The 23528-nt window shown below is 40.1% G+C and overlaps 2 protein-coding genes and 1 non-coding gene across 6 annotated transcripts in view; all 3 read right to left on the bottom strand.

Moving 5' to 3' along the window:
* Mfsd14a (major facilitator superfamily domain containing 14A) overlaps positions 1-5137 on the bottom strand; it is a 42515-nt gene extending 37378 nt beyond the window's left edge. The window contains exon 1 of the mRNA XM_012950010.2: positions 4930-5137. Coding sequence (XP_012805464.2) covers positions 4930-5013 — 84 coding nt within the window. The 5' untranslated portion in view covers positions 5014-5137. The remainder of the gene's footprint in view (positions 1-4929) is intronic.
* A 4404-nt stretch (positions 5138-9541) lies between these two features.
* Positions 9542-23528, bottom strand: part of Slc35a3 (solute carrier family 35 member A3) — a 78218-nt gene continuing 64231 nt past the window's right edge. For 2 of the 4 annotated variants that reach the window (XM_004663949.2, XM_045137958.1), the window contains exons 6-8: positions 20640-20758; positions 17347-17480; positions 9542-11477 (exon numbers count right to left, since the gene is read on the bottom strand). In XM_004663949.2, coding sequence (XP_004664006.1) covers positions 11387-11477; positions 17347-17480; positions 20640-20758 — 344 coding nt within the window. In that variant the 3' untranslated portion in view covers positions 9542-11386. The remainder of the gene's footprint in view (positions 11478-17346; positions 17481-20639; positions 20759-23528) is intronic. The other 2 variants (XR_006634260.1, XM_045137959.1) reach the window with 2 other exon arrangements.
* Positions 17782-17888, bottom strand: LOC123456120. Its single transcript, XR_006634340.1, has one exon. It is a non-coding gene; the product is annotated as a U6 spliceosomal RNA (small nuclear RNA).

Raw genomic sequence — 23528 nt, 5'->3', positions numbered from 1 at the left:
AAAGGTTGCCGGGCTAGAGATAGCTCAAAGGCACTTACCTGAAAAGCCTGATGACCTGCGTTCAATTCCCCAGTACCCATGTAAGCCAAATGAATAAAGTGGCACATGCATCTGGAGTCTCTTGCTCTCTCTGCTTACAAATAAAACACTTTTAAAAAGTTGGACTGAAGCCGGGCATGGTGGCGCACGCCTTTAATCCCAGCACTTGGGAGGCAGAAGTAGGAGGATTGCCATGAGTTCAAGGCCACCCTGAGATGACAGAGTTAATTCCAGGTCAGCCTGGACCAGAGTGAGACCCTACCTCAAAAAACCAAAAAAAAAATAAAAAAAAAAGTTGGACTGGAGCAGTGGCTTAACAGTAAAGGCACTTGCCTAAAAAGCTAAAGGATCCAGGTTTGATTCCCCAAGATGCCCAGGCAGTGTATGTATCTGGAGTTTATTTGCAGTGGCTAGGGCCCTGGAGTGCCCTTTCTGTCTCTTTCTCTGTCTCTTTCAAATAAATAAAAATATTAACAAAAAATTTTTTAAGTTCACAACAGTAGTCTAATATAAGTAGTGAAGTAGAAAAGCAATGCTCTTTTAAAACAGATTAATACTTCTTTCTTTCTCTTTCTTTCTAAGTTTTTGAGGTAGGGTCTCACTCTAGCCCAGGCTGACCTGGAATTCACTATGTAGTCTCAGGCTGGACTATAACTCATAGCCATCCTCCACCTACCTCTGCCTCCCAGAGTGCTGGGATTAAAAACATGTGCCACCATACCTTACATACTTTTTTTCTTTTCTGAGACAGGATCTTACTAGGCAGACTAGTTCAGGCTAACCTGGAATTTACTACTGAGCCCAAACTAGCTCATGATTCTCCTGCCACAGCCTCTGTAACTGCGGGAATTATAATCAGGTGCTATCATGCCTGACTTTCTAATGCTTATAATTGTTGCATCTGCAGCTAAAATTAGATTAAAATATAAATACTGTAGTGGAAGAAATCCCCTGGCATTTACTGAAATCTGCTGGTTACACATAGGAATAAATAAAAGTTCATGTAGGAATGTACTAGTACCAGTAAAGGGGGTGGGGAGGCTACTAAATACAAAACAAAGCTCCTGTTCTGAAGGACACCTGCTGTCAGAACCCTGACACACTGAGTATAGTGAAATGAGCAGTAATGCCCATGGCATTCAGGAATAGTTTGTTTAAAAAAATAAATTATGTATTTATTTGTGAGGAGAGAGAGGATGAGAATATGGGTAGATCAGGCCCTCTTGCCACTGCAAACAAACTCCAGATGCATGTACCACTTTGTGCATCTGGCTTTATGTGGGTACTGCAGAAATGAACCCAGGGCTAGCAGACACCTTTAACCACTAAGCCATCTCCCCAGCTCCTAATTTGGTCTTTTTTTAATTGGAAGGTTACAAACAATTTTAACTGATTCTGTATGTCCTCTCAAAACACATTTACTGGTACAAAAAAATGTCCTTTGTGTTCAAATCAAGCTATAAATTCAATATCTATTAAGTAATGGCATTAAAAATGATGTTCGAAAATTTGTTCTAGCTGAGTGAAGTCGAAGGCAGACACAGAAGGATCAGAAGCCCCAGGCCCCCTGGGCTACATGAAATTCTGTCTCAAAAAGCCAAAAATCATAAGACTGGGAAGATAGCTCAGTAAATACCTGAAGTCCAGGTCTCCAGACCCCATACAAAAGCTGGAAGCCGTGGTAGACTCCTACAATCCCAGTGTGCCTATGGCAAGAAGGCAGGCTCAGAGAGAACTTCCCAGATATTTCTGTAGTAGTTAACAAGAGGCTTTGCAAGAACCAGCCTCAAGATTGTTCTTCCACACATGCGGACACTCAATACATGCATACACATAAGTAAATAATATTTTACTTTATTACTGTATTTATTTATTCACTCAAAGACAAGGAGGCAGAGAACAAAGAATGAGAATGGGCACGCCAGGGCTTCCTGCCACTGCAAGCAAGCTCCAGACACATGTGCAATGTGCATGTGGCTTTACGTGGGTACTGGAGAATCAAACCTGGGCCCATCAGGCTTTGCAAGCAAATGCTTTTAACCATTGAGCCATCTTTCCAGCCCCCAATAAATATTTTTTAAGCTCTGAAAAGCTACTGCTCAATTAAAAAAAAAAATCTCTTTGAAAATTCAAAGCCATGTGTGTTGTCTCAAGGATATTAATCCCAGCACTTGGGAAGTTTGAGATAGAAAGATTATCATGAGTACAGCCAGTCTGGGCTACAGAGTGAGTTCCAGGACCGCCTGAGCTAATGTGAGACCTTGCATTAAAAAAAGAGAGAGAGGGCCAGGCATGGTGGTGCATGCCTTTAATCCCAGCACTTGGGAGGCAAAGAGGTAGGAGGACTACCATGAGTTCAAGGCCAACGAGCCTACATAATGAACTCCAGGTCAGCCTGAGCTAGAATGAGACCCTACCTCGGAAAGAAAAAAAAAAAAAAGAGAGAAGAGAGGGAGAAAAGAAAACACAAAATTTGTAAAGCATATGCTACAGGGCTAAGCAGTTCAGTGGTAGGACACTTGCCTACCAGGCACAAACCAAGAGTTTGATCTCTAGTACCACAGTTAAAAAAAAAAAATTGATCAGTTTCATTCTTATTTTGCTAAGAATACTGATTTTACTTTATCTGCAAGAAAAGAGGAGGGAAAGAGAGAATAAATGCACCAGGGCCTCCTGCCACTGGAAACTCCGGATGCATGAACCACTTTATACATATGACTTTACATGGGCATTGGAGAAATTGTTGGAATTTGTAAGCAGGACTCTAATTGCTGAGCCATCTCTCCAGCCCAGAAAAGACTAATTTTAAATTAATAATTTTAATACTGAAAAGATGGCTTAAGGCCTTTAAGGTGCAGTTTGTCTGCAGAGCCTTAAGGACACAGGTTCAATTTCCCAGTACTCATGTAAAGCCAGATGTGCAAAGTGGCTCATGCATCTGGAGTTATCTACAGGAGCTAGTTCATATTCTTTCTCTCCCCCCCCCTTGCAAATAAATGAATAAAATTAAAAAAAATAATTTTAAATATTACTTGGTTTAATAAACTGTAACAGTTCCGTAAAATTTCCTCTTTCATCCGGATGTGGTAGCACACAACACATTTAATCCCAGCACTTGGGAGGCAGAGATAGGGGTTCGAGGCCACCCTGAGACAACATAGTGAATTCCAGGTTAGCCCGGGCTAGAGACCCTAACTCAAAAAAAAAAAAAAAAAAAGATCAAACAAAACAAATCCGTCTTTCTACAGACAAAGGCAAGCGTATTCTTTTCTCCTACCATAATTCTTACTGTTGGTCAAGAGCTGTGACCAGTCTGAAATGATTTAATCAAAGCAATACTAGGTGGGCATAGTGTCATATGCCTTTAATCCAAACACACAGGAGGCAGAGGTAGGAGAATAGCCGTGAGTCTGAGGCCAGTCTGAGAATACATAGTGAATGCCAGGTCAACCTGGGCTACAGGGAGACCTTACGTTGAAAAACAAACAAAAAAAGCAATATTTTTGTTTTGTTTTGATTTTCGAGGTAGGGTCTTGCTCTAGCCCAGGCTGACCTAGTATTCACTAGTTTCAGTCTGGTCTTAAGCCCATAGAGATCCTCCTACCTCAGCTTCCTGAGTGCTCAAAGCAATACTTTAATGAAGTATATAGTAAGAGGATCTGAGACATACCCAACTTTTTTCAGTAAATGTCAAAGCTGTGACAACTCACAAATTTGACAGTGTAACACAGTCTGAAACAGTTCCATATGTCCCAAGCATTCTAAATTTTAGCACAGTAGGCCTGGGCCATGTTCTGAAATGTCAAAAGAAACTTGTCATTTCGCCGGATGTGGTGGTGTACGCCTTTAATCCCAGCACTTGAAGGCAGAGCTAGGAGGATTGCCAGGAGTTCGAGGCCATCCTGAGACTACATAGTGAATTCCAGGTCAGCCTGGGCTACAGCGAGACCCTACCTTGAAAAACAAAAACAAAAAATTAAATTGTCATTTGTTTCACTTGAATTCAGTAACTCCACAGTGTCCATAGTGGAGGCCTGCTCACAGCCAGTACTTTGCTAACACTTGATTAAGGAGGGCTCCATTCAATGGAAACAGAAATGGAAATACAGGAACCATGCCTGCATGATTGCCATTTCCGCTCAGAATGGCGTACCAAAGGACTCAGCAAAGATCGGGGAGTGTAGCAACGGGTAAATTTCACCTGTCTCTCACACTCGTACAGGTAAGTTTATTTTGCCAATTAAAAGCCCCATGTCCCCTGCTGGCAACCTACTGCACTCTCCATGTAAAGTTTGCCGTGAATTACAAGTGTTTCTAAACTGCAATTTATCCCCAAGACACTTTCAAAGGGTCTCCCACGGCCCCCAGGCCACAATAAACCACTGCATGTCTTGTTTGACTCCTCAGAAAGCCGGCCGAGAGACGCAGGCTTCAGGTGGCTGCCGACAGGCTTGCGACGGAGGGAGAACTGGGCCGCTCACCTTCAGAGGGTGACAGAGCCGGGAGCAGCCCGAGCGCGGGGGGAGGGACCCGGCTGGCAGCATATGGGAGGCCGGGGCGCGCGCGAGCCGGAGGGCTGGCGGCGGAGGTAGGGCGCGGTGCCGGCAGGCCGGGTCCCGCGGCTCCCTCCGGCCCGGCGCACGTGCGGCCGCCCCGACCGGAGCGGGGCCGCCGGGCACAGAGACGACGGGCTTCGGGGCGGGCAGGCCCCGGAGACCGCAGGCCGAGGCCGGGAAGGCCCGGCCCACCAGCGGCGCGGAGGTGCGGGCTGTCGACACAGCCACCCAAGGGACACGGCCCGGGCGGCAGGGGAGGGGGGCCGACCGGGCGGAAGCGCAGGGGCAGAGCCGGAGCCGCCCCGGGGACTGCCGGCGCGGAAACGCAGCTCACCGTGCCTCCGTCCTTAATGATGATCTTCTTGGCCAGCATGATACTGCGGTTCGCGGCCCGTTTCTTTTTCTTTCCCTGGGTCATTTTACCATCCTCGACTCCTGGCGCTGCTGCAGCCTCCGGGGGCGGCCGGCCCTAGCGGCGAGTAGCCGTCCCGCCACTACTGCTGGGCCGAGCCGCTCCGGAAGCCCGCCGCCATCTTGAGGGCCCGGCCTGCCTCGGGCGGCGCGTCACATCGTGCGATCTGCGCCCCGCCCAAGCCACGTGACGCGGCCCCACGTGACCGCGCGGTCCCGGCGGGAGCCGGCGCCCGAGGTGAGCGCGGCGGCGTCCTGTCCAGCAGTCTTGGGTGCTGGGACTGTCCGTCAGCCGCTGGGTCCTCTCCCGAGGGAAACCTCGAGCTCCAGTTACTCCCAGTCCGTGGTTGATGGGCGGTTTGTAGTGGCAGCTGGACGTCATAACCTCTCAGCGCCAAATGTTTCCAAGAGAACTGAAGGAAACAGGAAAAAAATCTCCGCTTGAACTCAACTGGGTCAACCAGCTGCAACCCCCTGGCCTCAGGGCACTTTTTATTTCCTGCTAGTCAAAACTTAAAAGACAACCCAGGTCACTTTGAGAGTGACTATCTTTAGATTATTTAAAAACTAAGTGGTAGAGCACTGCTAGAAAAATCTAGTGGCACAGTGGAATGTGAACGATGTAATGTATTGCCAGTGTTAAAAATACCTTAGTAGAATATCCATTTTTTTATATATTTGAGAAAGAGGCAGATAGGGCGCGCCAAGTCCTCTATCCACTGCAGACAGACACATGCGTCGTCTTGTGACTGTGACTTACAAGAGCACTGGGGAATCGAATCTGGGTACTTAACCTTCGCAGGCAAGCGCCTTAACCACTAAGCCATCCCTCCAGCCAGAATATTCTTTTCCTTAATTGTACACTTTATGGTAGTGACAGATGTTATCTACTTAAACTGTTGGATGAGGAGAAAGACTGACAAAACATTACACAGTGAGCCTGGATATGGCTGTTCCAACACTTGCACACAATTCAGGATTTCTCCCTGGAAGTGGAGCCTAACTTCCCTTTCATGTCCACTGGGCTTGAGGATACTCTCTTGCAGACTTGAAGCAGTCACAGCGCTGACTTCATAGGCTAGGTCATAAAAGGCATGTATGGCATGTGCTTGATGGCTCTCTGAACCAGAGTCCTCTGAAGGAAGGCAAATTGCTGTCATGAGGAGAGCTATGAAGAGGTCCACTTGCTTAGGAACAGTGGCCTCCTACAAAGCTATATGCTTGGAAGTAGATCCTGTAGGAATGGCCAAGACTTGAACCAACATCCTCACTGCAAGTATGAGACCCTCAGCTAGGACTCCCCAGCTTAGTCACTGAAAATTCTTGACTCAGAAACTAAGATAAAAAGTAATTGTTTTCTGGCCATGGTGGTGCACGCCTTTAATCCCAGCATTCGGGAGGCAGAGGTAGGAGAATCGCCATGAGTTCGAGGTCACCTTGAGTCTACATAGTGAATTCCAGGTCAGCCCAAGCTACAGTGAAACCCTACCTCAAAAAACGAAAGGATAAAAAAAAAGTACTTGTTTCAGGGTACTAAGCTTTGGGGCCATTTGTGTATAGTAGCTAATATACAAGGTAAAGGAAGAAATACAGACTAAGGTGAATGTGTGAATTGCTGTGTATGTTCTGTAGATTTTAATATTTTTTTTTTTATTTGAGAGTGACAGACACAGAGAGAAAGACAGATGGAGAGAGAGAGAGAGAATGGGCGCGCCAGGGCTTCCAGCCTCTGCAAACGAACTCCAGACACGTGTGACCCCTTGTGCATCTGGCTAACGTGGGACCTGGGGAACCGAGCCTCAAACCGCGGTCCTTAGGCTTCACAGGCAAGCGCTTAACCGCTAAGCCATCTCTCCAGCCCTGTTCTGTAGATTTTAAATTATTTCAAAATAAAACTTAAAAATAAACTTGATTGAGTTTTCTGTTCCATTTTCATATGGATTAGAAAAAGGAAACAAACTAGTTTCCATGGGAGAATAAAAGCATCTTACTCTGATATATCCAGCAATATTTTCTCATCAATAAGTAAACTAATGCTTATTTTTAAAAATATTTTCATATACATCCTTTTTTTGTGAAGTTCAACTTGCTTGAAGCTGCTGAAAGTAATACAGGACTTGTTTGGGATGGATAGTTTTTCAGTTACATGGGCTTACCAGAGAGCCCCAGCAATCCTCCTGTACCCACACACCCTCAATGCTGGAGGTGGAGGTATGAGCAGCCACACCCAGCTTTTTACATGTATGCTGGGGTCTGAACTCATGTCCTTATGGTTTTTGCAGCAAGTACTCTCACCCACTGATCCATCTCCCCAGCCCCTACAAGACCTTCTTTACCACAGAATACACTCCTTGGTACTAGGAGACAATTTGTTTCTTGAAAATTTCTTTTTGAGTAAGTATGTCATCAGTCCTATGGGGAGAACTCTTTTTAAGAACAGTGAAAAGACTAGTAGATTGCAAGTACTCTTGAAAGGCAGAAGCAGCTGTAACACTCAGGTTATGAGGTACATTTGCATAGCACTTAGACTTGGCGATGGTAATTATTTTCCTTTTAAAATATTTTATTTATTTATTTGAGAGAGAGAGGCTCAGAGAGAGAGAATAGACACAGCAGGGTCCCTAACTACTGCAAATGAACTCCAGACGCATGTGCCCCTTGTGCATCTGGCTTACATGGGTCCTGGGAAATCGAAGCCCAGGTCCTTTGGCTTTGCAGGCAAATGCCTTAACCACTAAGCCATCTCTCCAGCCCCAAATGCTGACATTCTTATTGTGTGACTTTTTTTTTTTGAGACAAAGTATTTAGTATAAGATTATTTCAGAGTAGTAATAGAAATAAAATATGTATGTTGCTTCTTACATTAGCTTTTATACACTGTCACAATTGAAGAAATTATATTCAAATTATGAAAAAGGTATGCTGAATTACTGTTCTTAACCTTTAAGGTAGCAAAGAGTTATTTTATTGAAAATAGAACACTTTTAGGCTGTGGTCATCATATGGGTAGAAAAATTCTAACTAGGCTAAATAAATCCCAGTATTTTGCTAGAGAAAAGAAAGCAGTCACATGTGACACACTACTGAGAGGTAAAGATAAGCCATTCGTTTTTGACATATAAAAATAAGAAACTCATACATCAATTCAGACACAGATAAAAAGGGGAACAAGCATATATAGGAAAAAATCTAGTTATTTATGAAAATAATCTATTTCAATTATGTATTAAATATAGATAATGGATACCAAAAATGACATGAGAAATTATCAGTTAAAAATCCACTTAACAAAAGACAAGTTTATACATTCCTTTGAATTATATCCATAGAAATTTAACTATATAAATCATATTCCCAAACCCAAAAGAATCCTTCTAAATAAATGAAAGACATAAATTTAGGATCCAAATCATTTTAAGAACATACTTAAATCTCAGTAAATTATATCTTAAATGAAAAAAATAACACTTACATACAACTGTTAAAAGGTCTGAAAACCTGAAGGGTGGTACAGTCATGCCACAATTTATAAGTACTATTTACTGACACTTTCATATTATACGTTCTAGTTTTATTAGATAATAGATCTATAAATGTTGGAGCAAAAGCTGGAATTAGAGATACTGTGTTCTTTTCAAAACTCCAGTTTTGCTCATGTGTCTAAAGTTGTCAATTATAGAAATGTCTTCCAGAAGAGTCAGATATTTGGTAAAGCAAGGCACATAGGACCAAATTTTGATAAAGGTGCTTTTTCTTTGATCTTGTAAGTATATGTCTTAGAGACTGTTAAGATGACTTTCAATATAACATAATTTTTAAAATATTTTATTTATTTATTTAAGAGAGACAAACAGATAGAGAATGTAAGCTTCAGGGCCTCCAGCCACTTGAAATGAACTCCAGATGCATGCACCACCTGTGCATCTGGCTTATGTGGATACTCGGGAATGGGACTGGCTATACTTTAACAAATGTAATTTTTGAAGGGTTAAAAAAGAGGCAGGCTAAATGTAAACTACCATTAATTAGAAATACACCATATTAATGAATAATTGTACAAACAAGACTTTAATGTGAGCTGAACAGAAAGGTTTATCTTTAGAATTCTGTGCACTTGCAAGAATTAGGTTTAATTAGTAATACAACATAGGCTTAAATGTTGTGGCAGTCTTAAAATACCATGTTGAAAATATAGCGTTATCGAACAAAATTCTTTAAAAGGTGTTAAGTGAAAATCATAAATCAGCCTTCAGAAAATTTATATCATTTCATTTTCATGAGCAAATTGACTTTTTTAAATTTCTTAATTTGGTTGGGCATGCTGGTACACATCTTTAATCCCAGCATTCAGGAGGCTGAGGTAGGAGGATCACTGTGAATTTATTTATGTATTTACCTCTTTGAGAGAGAGAGAGAGAGAGGTAAAGAAAGAATGGGCAGACCAGGGCCTCCAACCACTGCAAATAAACTCCAGACACATGTGTGACCTTGTGCATCTGGCTTATGTGGGTACTGGGGAATCGAACCTCGGTCCTTAGGCTTCACAGGCAAGCGCCTTAACTGCTAAGCCATCTCCAGATCACTGTGAATTTAAAGCCAGGCTGTGCTACAAAGAGACCCTGCTTCAAAAACAAGAACAATTTTTTTTTTCTCCCTAATTTTACGAACTTTAAAACTCTGAATGGAGTTTGCAATCTATGGAGACTGTTTGCATTAGCAAGCTAAAGTAGCCAGTCTGTATTAAGATAACAGGGTAAACTAGCCAGTCTGTATTCACCAAGATTACCAACAGGTTTAAACAAAAGTATTTTTGAGTCAACCTCAATTTAACAAAATCGCTTAGAACTATATAAAAATATTTATCCTTTTACAGGTTTTTGGACAGACTTTTAAAATATATACAGTATAAATGAAAAAAATAAAGTACTTCTTAAACTCTATACAATTCTGTATATAGTCAATAATTAAATTAAACCTATATTCCAATCATAGAAACCATTTTATATACCAATTAATCTTGCTACTTTAAATATATTCACGTTTCCTTGAACCAACTTAAATTACATAACTCATAATCTGTACGTTCAATTCCAGTGTTCAAAAAGGGGGGGGGGGTCCACTATTTTATAGCAAGATGGTGGCTCCTTCCCAGCAGCTCTTGAGGGGAACCAGTTAGGGAACTCAGTATGCAGCTAACTTCTCATCAAATGATGCAGTTATTCCTGGACACAGTGGGGCTTATGAAAGGCCTAGAAAAATGCTTCTAACCAGCCTTGAACTGAGAAAGTTACAGTGTCACTTTAAGTAGTGTAGTATGGCTAGGGAATGCTGTAGGAAGAGTCATTCAGATCTTGGTCTTGGCTGATATGTACTACTTTTTGGTTGTTTTTGTCAACAATTGCAAATTAAAGTTTCTACTACAGATCAATGTGTAAATTATTCATTAAAAATTTTACAATTGTATACAGGGTATGTTTAACAGTTTAAATTTCTCCATATGGCACTATTAGTAATAATTATTTTCAATTATTAAATAAGTAATCTCTTAATTTTAAAACTTTAATCACATCCAACCCACACAAATTTAAGTAAAGTAATATTAAGGATTTATCTTATTCATGGAAAAGAAATGCAACAAAAAAAATGAAGGGTAAAACTCCATGATTATAAAATCCACTTGCCACTGTAGCATGTGAACAACTGGACTGCTCTCAGCTGTCTCAGTGCACAAAATGGTCTGAAGATATACATGGAGAAAAAGATTCTCTCTGCACTCAGCTTAAATATGAATCTTATTCTCTGACAAATCAGACCCAGGATGTTACTTTATCAAACTGTACGTATGTGAACAAACCACATTTAGCAATCCTTTTAACATAATTTTGTATGGATATATAAAATCTGATACATGAAAACATTTGTTTTCAATGGTATTTGTTGTTTTCACAGCTTCATATGAAATTGTGATTTTCAAACCTTAAATATTCCCTGTGATTTTATGTATCTATAAAGAAAGAGTAAGATAAAAAACATTTAATAAAAGTAAATAGATCTAATTTGCAAACATTGGTATCTGGCATTTGTGTGCTCTTCCAAAGAGTGCATTGGAGAGCTGTGCAGCAGTCAAAACAGTAAGTAAGCTCTGTATAAACTGACTTCACGTTTCTCCCAGGGTTCTTCTGTCTAGTCCCTCATGTTATGTGTTTTGTCACATATCCAGTCCACACAGTTTATCCTTCAGCCTGAATATTTTCAAACCATTTGAACAGTCTGATCAGATTAGCATGATGGTATCTTCGCAGAATCTGCAGGGAGTCTTTCATGCAAGATGATGTTGACACTCCTAGTGACCAGTGTAAGTCCAGTTAGGGAGTACTTGACTATGCTTTAATGGGATTTCCTGCAGGTTTGGGATCATAACCGTATAAGAAAGTAGCTGCTATTACAAGGATGGCTCCAAGGAAAAACACACTAAATAGGATGAAGGAAAAACAAAAAGATAAAATCAGATTAAAAACAAACGGGTCTATATTCCTACTATAAACACAACTGTAATATGGAGAAATGTTCTAGCAATATGACTAACAAACACTAAGTACTTCCTACATGCTAGTTGTTGGCTAAAAGCTTTACATGCATGATCTCCTTTGGTTCTCAGAACAACTTTAAGAAGTATTAGTGCAAGCTTCATTTTGTACCTAGGAGGAGACAGGTTGGAAGGGCTTAAATAAATTGTCATAAGTCCCAAACTTAAGCAAAAGACAGGATAGAAGTGCAAGTGCAAACTCAAAACCTACACTCTCATCTACTGCACGGAGTTTCCACACAGGAGTTTCAGTGCTATCTTCCAAGTACAAGTGCTTACTCAAGCCTCCATTCTCATCTACTGCATGGTATCTCCCACACAAGGAATCTCAGTCTTAGAACTGTGTTTTACTCTAACATGCACTTTCCATGAGACATATTTAGTTATAAAACATACTAAGTTTCTAAGAATTTGAAAACAGCCGGGCATAGTGGTGCACACCTTTAATCCCAGCACTCAGGAGGCCTAGGTAGGAGGTTCGCTGGGAGTTCAAGGCCAGCCTGAGACTACATGGTGAATTCCTGGTCAGCTTGGGCTAGGGCAAGACCTACTTGAAAAAATGAAAAAACAATTTGTTTTTGAAAACATAAAATCAAATTCTATCCTTTGAAGTCAAACCTGGGTCATTCAGTTTAAAATCCAAGACAATAACCAAAGCTCATGATCAAGTTTTATAGGATGTTTAACAAATGAAAACTAGATTAAATGCAGAGAATTCTAGGTATAGATCTAATATAGTTTGGCCTGGAGAAATTGCTTAGTGGTTAAGACATTTGCCTGCAAAGCTAAAGGAACCAGGTTTGATTCCCCAGGACCCACGTAAACTAGATGCACAAGGAGTACATGCATCTGGAGTTCATTTGCAGTGGCTACAGGACCTGGATGCCCATTCTCTCTGTGTCTGTCTCTCTCCTATCTCTCTCTCTCTCTCCCTCTCTCTCTCTCTCTCTCCCTGCTTGCAAATAAATGAATTTTTTTAAAAAAACATATACTTTATATAAACTGAAAATGAATTTAAATAATACAAACTAAACTACTAATCTAAACATTTTTTTATTTATTTGAGAGAAAGAGGTGGTAAGTGTGTGTCTCTCTGTGTGTGTGTATTTAAAATGCTTTTAGAGACATAAATTGGTTTTGGCTTTCAAATTTCTACTAATAGTTGACAGCTACTACTCTGAATCAAACAAAAAGCAACAAACAAACAATCTGAAGGAAAAGGATCACCAGCCCTCACTAACATCAAAGGTCTTTCCCTTTTTAAAAAAGACATGGGGGCTTGATGGATGGCTTAGCCATTAAGGTGTTGGCCGGTAAAGCCAAAGGACCCAGGTTCAACTCCCCAGGACCCATGTAAGCCAGATGCACAAGGGGCACTTGTATCTGGTATTCATTTGCAGTGGCTGGAGGCCCTGAGTGCCATTCTCTATCTGCTTCTTTCTCCTCCCCCCACCTCTCAAATAAATAAAAATGATTAAAAAAAAAAAAACACAGTCTTGCTCAGGCTGACCTCAAACCGATGAAGCTCCTACCTTAACCTCCCAAGCATAGAGATTGTAAGCAATGAGCCACAAGGCCCAGTTGGAAGACTTTCCTAACATGGTCCCTCCAACCTTTTACCCCCATATTTTTTTCACACCAAATGTATAATACAGCCATTAGTCTCAATGTCTTTTCTCATGAAACTGTCTTGGTAGATTCTGTACATCAGTCCATAACTTCCTTTGTTCATAACAACTCAGATCTACTGCCCAAGAATCACTCCACAGGCAGTCAATCTATACCAATCCAGCCCCTCCTTTGTATTAAATAGTACATCATTCACCTATTTTGTTTCCCAGCTCAACTACTTGTTCTTCAATACACACACACACACACTGAATGATTAAAATTTAAGAGTCAGTTATTCTCTCCCTGTCTCTGTCTTTCTGTCAAATAAGTAAATAATAAATTTTTAAAAGGAGGGAGGCTGGAGGGATGGTTTAGCAGTTAAGGCATTTGCCTGCAAAGCCAAAGGACCTTGGTTTGATTCCCCAGGAACCACATTAGCCAGATGCACAAGGTGGTGGCACATGCATCTGGAGTTAGTTTACAGTGGCTAGGGGCGCTGGCATGCCCATTCTCTCCCTCTGTCTGTCAAATAAACAAATTAATTAAAATATTTTTAAAAATTTAAGAGTTAGGCATATGGGACCCACCTATAATCCCACCACATAGAATGCTGGGGCAAAAGGAGCTACTCAGTGAGGACCCAGGCTCAGACAGTAACAAGGTAACATGAAATTTCCTAAATGTATCTTACACATAATGCTATAGAAAAAAAAAAGTATGCACAAAACATATTCTGTCCTGCCCAGTGCCATAATAATTAAGTTAATACTTGACTAATAGCCAACAGCAAGGATGACCATTTATTTTGAGCTCTTTAAAATATAGGATATTTTTGTCTAGACAGATAGCTTAGTGGTTAAGGCACTTGCCTACAAAACCTAAGGACCCAGGTTCCATTCCCCAGTACCCATGTAAACCAGCTGCACAAGGTGGCACATGCATCTGAAATTTGACTGCAGTGCCTAGAGGCCCTGGTACACCTCCCTTACTCTCTGTCTGTCTTGCAAATTAAATGAACAAAATTTAAATATATATGTAGGATAGTTCCCTAAGCCTGAATACATCACAAGAATATTAGGTAATTATCTAGGCTTTGGATAAATATCTGTCTGAACATTTCTCCACTAATCATTATGAACTTTTCTTATCTTTCTAGAATCAAGAAGTGCATAGACTGAAAGTTCATACTGAACTGAACTTGTCTGATTCAACTTTCCTTCCATTAACGAACACTCTTCTATGATAATTTTAACAGGTCTTGAATATATAACAATGTCAGGAGACCTATGTTTCTCAAGCCAGTAATTTTTAGATGGTTCTGAGCGAAAAAAAAATTCTTGTTAGAGAAAAGTCATATTAATGATTAATTTGAACATCTGAACTTCTGTCTCTAAAAAATCATATATATACTTCCATTGCTTTACTGATTATAAATTATTAATCTGTCTTTACAATCACTATGAGTGCAATTATGGAATATAAGAAACTGCCATTCCTGCATTTTTTTTTCTAGGATCTAGCACAGAGACAGGCTGACACATAATAGATACTCAATTTTTACAAAAAGAGTAAGAAAACCTAAATGGAACCACAGCAGAATCAATAAGCAAAAACAAGTGTATAAGAAAAATAAAAGTAGTTAAAGGCACTTGCTTGCGAAGCCTACTGGCCTGGGTTAAATTCCACAATACTCATGCCATTAGACTTTGCAGGTAAGTACCATAACTGCTGAGCCATCTCTCCAACCCCAATATTATTTTTATTTTATTTTACTTTTTTATTTTATTTTATTTATTCATTTATATGAGATAAAGAAAGAGGCAGAGGGAAAGAGAGAAAATGGGCTCGCCAAGGCCTACAGCCACTGCAAACAAAATCCAGATGCTTGCGCCACCTTGTGCATATGGCTTACATGGGTCCTGGGGAATCAAACCTCTGGGTCCTTTGGCTTTGCAGGCAAGAACCTTAACTGATAAACCATCCCTCCAGCCCTATTATTTTTAAATGTCACATCACAATGGATGTGGTAATACACATTTTTAATCCCAGAACTCAGGAGGCTAAGGTAGAATGATCACTGCAAATTTGAGGCCAGCCTGAGCTACGGAGTAATACCCTACCTCAAAAAAAAAAAAAAAAGAAAAGAAAAAAGAAAAAGTCACTGGGTATGTTTGCACACACCTTTAAACCCAGTACTTGGGAGGACAAGGTAGGAGAATCACTGTGAGTTTGAGGTTAGCCTGAGACCACATAGTGAATTCCACGTCAGCCTGAGCTAGAGAAAGACCATAACGCAAAAAAAAAAAAAAAAAAGCTAGGTATGATAGCTCACACCTTTAATCCCAGCAGCACTTGGGAGGCAGAGGCAGGAGGATCACCATGAGTTCAAGGCCATCCTTAGACTACATAGTGAGTTATAGGTCAGCCTGGGCTAGAGTGAGACCCTACCTCAAAAACCAACAACAACAAAAAGTAATATGGTTTTTTAAATTTTTCTTTTATTTTTAAATATTTATTTATTTATTTGACAGAAAAAGAGGAAGAGAGAGAGAATGGGCACGCCAGGGCCTCCAACCACTGCAAACAAACTCCAGACACATGCTCCCCTTGTGCATCTGGCTAATGTGGATCCTGGGGAATTGAACCAGGGTCCTTTGGCTTTGCAGGCAAATGCCTTAACTGCTAAGCCATCTCTCTAGCCCAGATTTATTATTATTATTATTTTTGTTTCTTTGTTTTGTTTTTCAAGGTAGCGTCTCACTTGAGGGGAAGCATTTGAATCTATTAGGAATATTCTGCCAACAAAACAGATGCTAAAATATTCTCTTTCATATATTTACTCTGAAATAATCTCTAAAAGATAGGTAGACCTGTAAGGTATAGCTCCATAATTTATCAAAATGTGTAAGAAAAAAAAAGATTTTAAAAAGAAATGTCATCTTGGGGATGGAGAGATGGCTCAGCAGTTAAGGCACTTGCCTGAGAAGCCCAGACTCAGGTTTGATTCCCCAGGACCCATGTAAAGCCTCTTTCTCAATCATACACACACTCTCTCAAATAACAAATAGATTAAAATATATTTTTAAAAAAGAGGGCTGGAGAGATGGCTTAGTGATTAAGGTGATTGCCTGTGAAACCTAAGGAGCTAGGTTCAATTCCCTACATAAGCTAGATGCACAAGATGGTGCATGCATCTGGAGCTTGTTTGCAGTAGCTGGAGGCCCTGGTATGCCCTTTCTCTATCTGCCTGCTCCCCCCTCTCTCTCTCATAAATAAGTAAATAAATAAATAAATAAAATATAAATAAATAAAATCTCTATTTTTTAAATAAGAAAGAAATGTCGTATTAAGTTGAGCATGGAGACGCACACCTTTCATCCCAGCCCTTGGGAGGCAGACATGGGAGGACTGCCATGAGTTTGAAGCCAGCCTGGGAATGCAGAGTGAGTTCCAGGTCAGTCTGGGCTAGAGTGAGATCCTACTTTGAAAAAAAAAGAAAGAATGTGATCTTAAATAAAAGAACAAATTTTACATAAATATGTGATATAAAAGTGATTATTTGAGGGCTGGAGAGATGGCTTAGCGGTTAAGTGCTTGCCTGTGAAGCCTAAGGACCCCGGTTCGAGGCTCGGTTCCCCAGGTCCCACGTTAGCCAGATGCACAAGGGGGCGCACGCGTCTGGAGTTCGTTTGCAGAGGCTGGAAGCCCTGGCGCGCCCATTCTCTCTCTCTCCCTCTATCTGTCTTTCTCTCTGTGTCTGTCGCTCTCAAATAAATAAATAAATAAATTTAAAAAAAAAAAGTGATTATTTGAGAAAAATGTTAAGATGATTAAACTGTTAAAATTACCTTAAGAACTGTTATTTTTCTAGACACCTTCAGGGATTTAAAGAAACAGAATATGGTGAAAGAATTAGAAAATTTTAAAGAAACAGAAAAAGGTGGGATTGACAGGGTCTTTTGTAATCTCAGAGCTTGGCAGACTGAGAAGGATCATTACTTGGAGGCCACCCTGGACTACAATGAGAAATCCTGCCTGAAAACAAACCAACCAAAATAAATAAAACCTGAGAAGGGGGGGAGAGGAACGATGGAAGGAGGGAGGGAGGGAAAAGAGGAAAATAAACAGAAAATAGCATTTTACCTGGTTGGCACAAAGTCTTGCAGCCAAAAATAGGATATGAGTGTTGATAATATTATGGACAAGGAGGTTGCGAATCCTTTTAAAATATTATCAGCATATTTAATAACAGCAGCTATTACAAGGCCTCCAAGTGCCTATAAAATTGTAAGAGATTATTTTTAAAACCAACACATAAAACTTCTCTTCAAAACAATTTCACTAGGAAAGCTTTAAAGCTTTTGTCCTTAAAGATATTACCACTACAACAAATGACATTAAACAGTCTAGATTTTCTTTAATAGCCCTTAATGTAACTACCAAAGCAATCTGAGGTTTGTTGTAAGGAATACTGATCAAATTGTGGGGAAAAATATCACCTGATAAACTTGTCACTCGGAATAGTTTTACCTTTCAGTAAACATTAAGTAATTTTAAAAAACATTTTTAAACTTGATTTTTTTAATGGAATGCTTTGTAAATTTGCATATCACCCTGGCTCAGGGACCATGCTAACTATCTCTGTATAGTTCCAATTTTAGTATATGTGCTGCCAAAGTGAGCACTTTCTTTCTTCTTCTTTTTTTTTTTTTAAATTAAGAATGTACTTTGGGAGCCAGAGCCAAGCATGGTGATGCACACCTTTAAACACAGCACTCAGCAGGCAGAGGTAAGAGGATCACCGTGAATTCAAGGCCACCCTGAGACTACATAGTGAATTCCAGGTCAGCCTGGGCCAGTGAGACCCTACCTCAAAAAAAAAAAAAAAAAAAAAGAAAGAAGAAGAAGAATATACTTTGGACAAATCATGTTTTGGTATGATCATTTCCTTCTTCCCTTCCCCCATTCCACTGAGGGCCCTCCTCGATGGGGTTGCTGGCATCCCCATAGAGTTGTGGGTTATGCGTAGTAATAGCCTCCTGATTCTGCTTTCTTCCTCTAGGTTGTCCCCATTCTAATCTGCCTGTTACTTTTTTATTGCACATTTTGGGGAGTTTGTGGTTTAGTTTGTTTGAGGACTCCTGGAAGTACCAGAGATCAACCCCAGAGCCTTGTACATATTAGACAAGTGCTTTACTACTGAGCTATGCCCCCAGCTCTATGCTCTTTAAAAGTGTAGAAAGGGCTAAAGAGATGGCTTAGCAGTTAAGGTACTTGCTTGCAAAGCCTAAGGACCTAGGTTCGATTCCCCAGTAACCATGTGAACCAGATGCACAAGGTGGCCCATGAATCTGATGTTCCTTTGCAGTGGCTTGAGGCCACTGTCTATCTGTCTCTCTATCTCTATAATAAATAAATAAAAAATTTTTTAGGTATAGAAAGAACTTTCTACCATGTCTTTCTCAAACTCTTGACTGGGTCTCCTTAAAAATGAAAGGGGAGGGTAGCTCAGTGATAGAAGGCTTGAGTTCAATCCCCAACAACACACATTAAAATAAACGATGAAACTAGGCAGGTTAAAAATGCCTAATCTAAAAACCTAACATACAAACTATTATAAAATGCTAAACTATTTATTTATTTACAAGTTTTGTATGTGTGTATCTAAACCTTCTCAAGAACTGGTATGATTCACAGGTGGAAAGTTCCACACCCGACCTTTGTGATGTGTCACAGTCACACAATGCAGATGCATTTAAAAAACTATTAAGGGCTGGAAAGATGGCTCAGTTGTTAAAGGTGCTTGCTTGCAAACCCTGACAGTCTGGGTTTGATTCCCCAGTATCCATGTAACGCCAGATGCACAAAGTGACTCATGTATCTGGAGTTCACTGACAATGGTGGCAGTAGGCCCTGGCATGCCAATTCTCATTTTTCTCTCTCTCCCTCTGTCCCCTGAGTGCTTGCAAATAAATATTAGAACTTTTTTTTTTTTTTTTCCGAGGTAGGGTTTCACTCTAGCTCAGGCTGACCTGGAATTCATGATGTAGTCTCAGAGTGGCCTCGAACTCACAGCAATCCTACCTTTTCCTCCCAAGTGCTGGGATTAAAGGCATGTGCCACCACGGCCAGCTTATATAAAAATTTTAACAACTATTAAAAATTACCTCCAGACTACTTCAACTCACTGTTGTGACCTTTCTCTCTGCTAAAGATGTGTAATAAAATGAACCAACATCTTCTGCCATGATAAAACTTCCCCTTGAAACTATAAACTGGAAATAAATACTTTCCTCCTCTATGTGACTTTTGTACCGGGAACAAGAAGTTTGAAGCCAGGTATAAGGGCACATTATACCTGCTCATGTCTTTAGGCCCCTCTTAAAGACAGACAGCTTACCAGTCTTGCTACAGTAAGATATATCACACACAAATTCTCCAAGTCACCCAATCCTCACTTAAATTTTTGAAAATTTTACTTCTCTTTATCTTCTTTTCTCCTTTCATAAAAACAAATCTCCTTCCTGCTTTTAAAACAAATCTAACTTTTCACATTGCCACCCATAACTCCAGGTCTTGATCCTTAGAGCTTCAAATACCTCTAGAAGAACAGAAATTTCTGAGAAAAGTAAGTTCTACCTTTAGTTATATATTCTACAAAGTATTCAAAAGGTACTTTTAGAGATGACTTTTTTTTTTTCCTGAGGTAGGGTCTCACTCTAGTCCAGGCTGACCTGGAATTCACTCTGTAGTCTCAGGGTGGCCTCAAACTCATGGTGATCCTCCTACCTCTGCCTCCAGAGTGCTAGGATTAAAGGCATGCATCACCACACCCAGCTTAACATTTTAAAAACGTATTTATTTATTTATTTATTTGAGAGAGAGAGAGGCAGATAGATAGGTATACCAGGGCTGCTTATTGCAACAACAACAAAAATACTTCAGATGCATGTGCCATCTTGTACATCTAGCTTTACATGGGTACTGGGGAATTGAACTGGGGTCCTTAGGCTTTGTAGGCAAGTGTCTTAACCACTGAGCCATCTCTCCAGCCTGTAATTACTCACATTTTAAACAATTTCAAGTTATATATAAACTGAAGTAATTTGACAGACATATTCTACTGCATAGAATATGTCAAGGCACTCCTTAAGTCTTTAGTGAGCTGACCATACATCAAAGAACCTTTCTGTACACTGTTGAGAACTGTAGAATAATCAGAAATTCTATTTGCCCTTAGCTTTAACTGTTTTAATATTAAACTTGCATTCTAATGTTAAATTTCAACACCATAGAATTTTCCAAAATCAATTTTCATTATGGCAATAAAACCAGTTCTATTTTAGCATCACTCAATAAACTAGGTATGAGACAACTAACAGTAGGGCCCTTCCCCTGGGAACGTCAGCACACCAGTACTACTTTATATGCTTTACCTGAAGAACAACAACTATCCATGTCAGCTGGTTATATCCCTGAAAAAATCCATTCTTTGATACCATTTCTCCATCATAAACGTATACACCCATTAATCCAAATATACTCCCAAAGAACCCTAAAAAAAAAGTGAAATCTATGTCATATATCAGTTTTTCTGAAGAGATTTTTTTTTTTCTTCTTGTCTGTTTTGAGGTAGGGTCTCACTCTAGCCTAGGCTGACCTGCAACTCACTCTGCAGTCCCAGGCTGGCCTCAAACTCAAAGGAATCCTCCTACCTCTGCCTCCCCAGGGCTGGGATTAAAGGTGTGCACCACCACACCCGGCAATAGTTTTACTTTTAAAATAGTCTTATATATAAGCTTAGCAAAAAAAAAAAAAAAAAATACTTAACATACTTGATATTAGGCTATTAGAGAAAAAATGTTTTTAAACCTGAAGTTACCAACCACAGAGAATTGAAATAATACAATATGTAAATTATGGACTTGTAAATCTTCAGAAAAAGTTTGCTTTTAACATATGACTGTATCTTATATTTTCATATTGATGTCTGCATTTTAATAAGTTACATTCATATATGCATAAAAAAGCATACAGGTGACTTAACATTTTTTTGTATTCAAAAGTTTTGGGTTGGAGAGATGTCTTAGTGGTTAAGGCACTTGCTGGCAAAACCAACAGACCCAGGTTTGATTCCCCAGTATGTACGAAAAGCCAGATGTACAAGTTAGCCCACGTGTCTGGAATCTGTCTGTAGTGGCAAGAAGCCCTGGTACACCCATTCATTCTCTCTCTCTCTCTCTCTGCCTCTCTCTCAAGTAAATAAGTAAATAAATAAGTAAAACATATTGTTTTAAAGTTTTGATTTTTTTGTTTGTTTGGTTGCTTTTGTTTTGGTTTTTCAAAGTAGGTTCTCGCTTTAGCCCATGCTGACCTGGAATTCACTCTGTAGTCTCAGAGTAGCCTCAAACTCATGGTAATCCTCCTACCTCTGCCTCCCAACTGCTAGGATTAAAGACCACAACCAGCTAAAAAAATAGTTTTCAAAGTATTACAGTTAATATAAAACAAATTGTCTAGACATGTGTTTACCAGAGGCCAGTAAGCTGGAAAAAAAGCTATAAGGGAGGGAGGAGAAGGAACTTTAGGGGATGGTATCATGTATATGTATGTGTGTGTATATGTATGTATGTATGTATGTATGTGTATGTGTACGTGTGTGTGTATATATATATATATATATATATATATATATATATATATATATATATATATATGCAGAAGAATAGATCACAGGGAGTGGAATGGCCTAAGTGAGGCCAGGGGAAGAGATTGAATAAGAAAAGGGTGGGGGGAGGGTCAATCAAAATGCTAGATATTCTGAATAAGACATATGAAAGCCTCCTTCTTTGGATAATGGCACATCCAGAAGCCATAGATTGCTAGTAAAAATTTTCAGTGCCAAGGATGGGATACCTTCCAGTGAGATGTTGGCCAGTGAGGTTCCTGTTGCCTCTAAAACATTACAGGCTTTTGCCAATGCCCTTGGTTTCCCATGAGTAACAAACAGATGGTAAAACCCTACTGCTGAAGACTTCACATGCCTGGGCAGCAAGATCACTGAAAAATCAAGCTGGTGCTGAGCTGAAAACCTTCTCCCTGTAGACCAGTCAACTGTAAACTGGAAAAAGCTGCACTGTATGCAGCCTTATGAGAGACAGAAGTCATCAGTGGTGAAAACAGTGGATACTGGAAGCCTAAAGTTTGGCCAGACAAGCCAAATGCCCAGATAAATGCAATAGTGACATGTCTGCTCTAGGGGAAACCAACTGCTCTAAAAAGCAGTCCAATTAGAATTGGACTGGAGGCCCACTCTATGGGAGGGAATACATGGCTGGTACTGAAAATCTAGCCCAAAGCCTATGGCAGGGGAGATCATGCGCCTCAGGGGTATAAAGCCTGTTCTTGTCTGGCTAAATGTATATATTATTCTCACCAAACTGCCCTGAAACCACTACACTTAATGTTCATATTCATATATTAATGCTACTCTCACTTTTGGTTAGAGGAGCTTCTCTTTTTAGATGGTGGTAACCACTGGGATAACCCAAAAGGCAACATAGTGCTGAGAAGAAGTGACAGAGGGGTGCTCAGCACTGAAACATCTCTACCATACTCTCCAAGGCTCAGGGTCAATTGCAGAAGAGGTGGTGGAAAAAATATGAGCCAAAGGAAAGGTACCTACTAATCCTTGCAATGCAACTGCCCAGACACAAATTGGTCTATCTGATATCCATGACCTCACAATGCCTAGCAACACCTTCACAAGATCCTCATAATAGGAGAAAAAGACAATGACATCAAAATAAAAGAGAAATTAATGGAGAGAAGGAGGGAATATGATGGAGAGCAGAGTTATGAAAGGGAAAGTGGGAGGCAAGGAGAGGGAAATATCATAGCCTATTGTCTGTAAGTATAGAAGTTGTTAATAAAATTAAAAGGAAAAAGATCAGTACTAAGAAATATACAAACCCAACACCAGAATATGTATTTACTACTAAAGCCTAGCTCATGGGCTGGACAGAGGGCTCAGCAGTTAAGGTGCTTGCCTGCAGAACCTAAAGATCCAAATTTGATTTCCCAGTACCCACATAAAGCCAGAAACACAAGGTAGCACATGCATCTACAGTCTGTTTGCAGTGGCTGGATGCCCTGGCACATCCATTCTGTCTGTCTTTTTTCTATCTCTCTGCTTGCAAATAAATAAAATATGTTTTTAAAAACCTTGCTCAATGAAAACAGAAACTATACCTTATTCACAACTGAATTTAATTCCTCGCCTCTACAACATAGTCTCTTGTATGACAACTGGACCAAAGAGAGTT

This window comes from Jaculus jaculus, chromosome 19, assembly GCF_020740685.1.
Source record: "Jaculus jaculus isolate mJacJac1 chromosome 19, mJacJac1.mat.Y.cur, whole genome shotgun sequence".
NCBI lineage: Eukaryota > Metazoa > Chordata > Mammalia > Rodentia > Dipodidae > Jaculus > Jaculus jaculus.
Note: the sequence above shows the minus strand (reverse complement) of the source record. Positions and strands in the feature narration are given on the sequence as shown.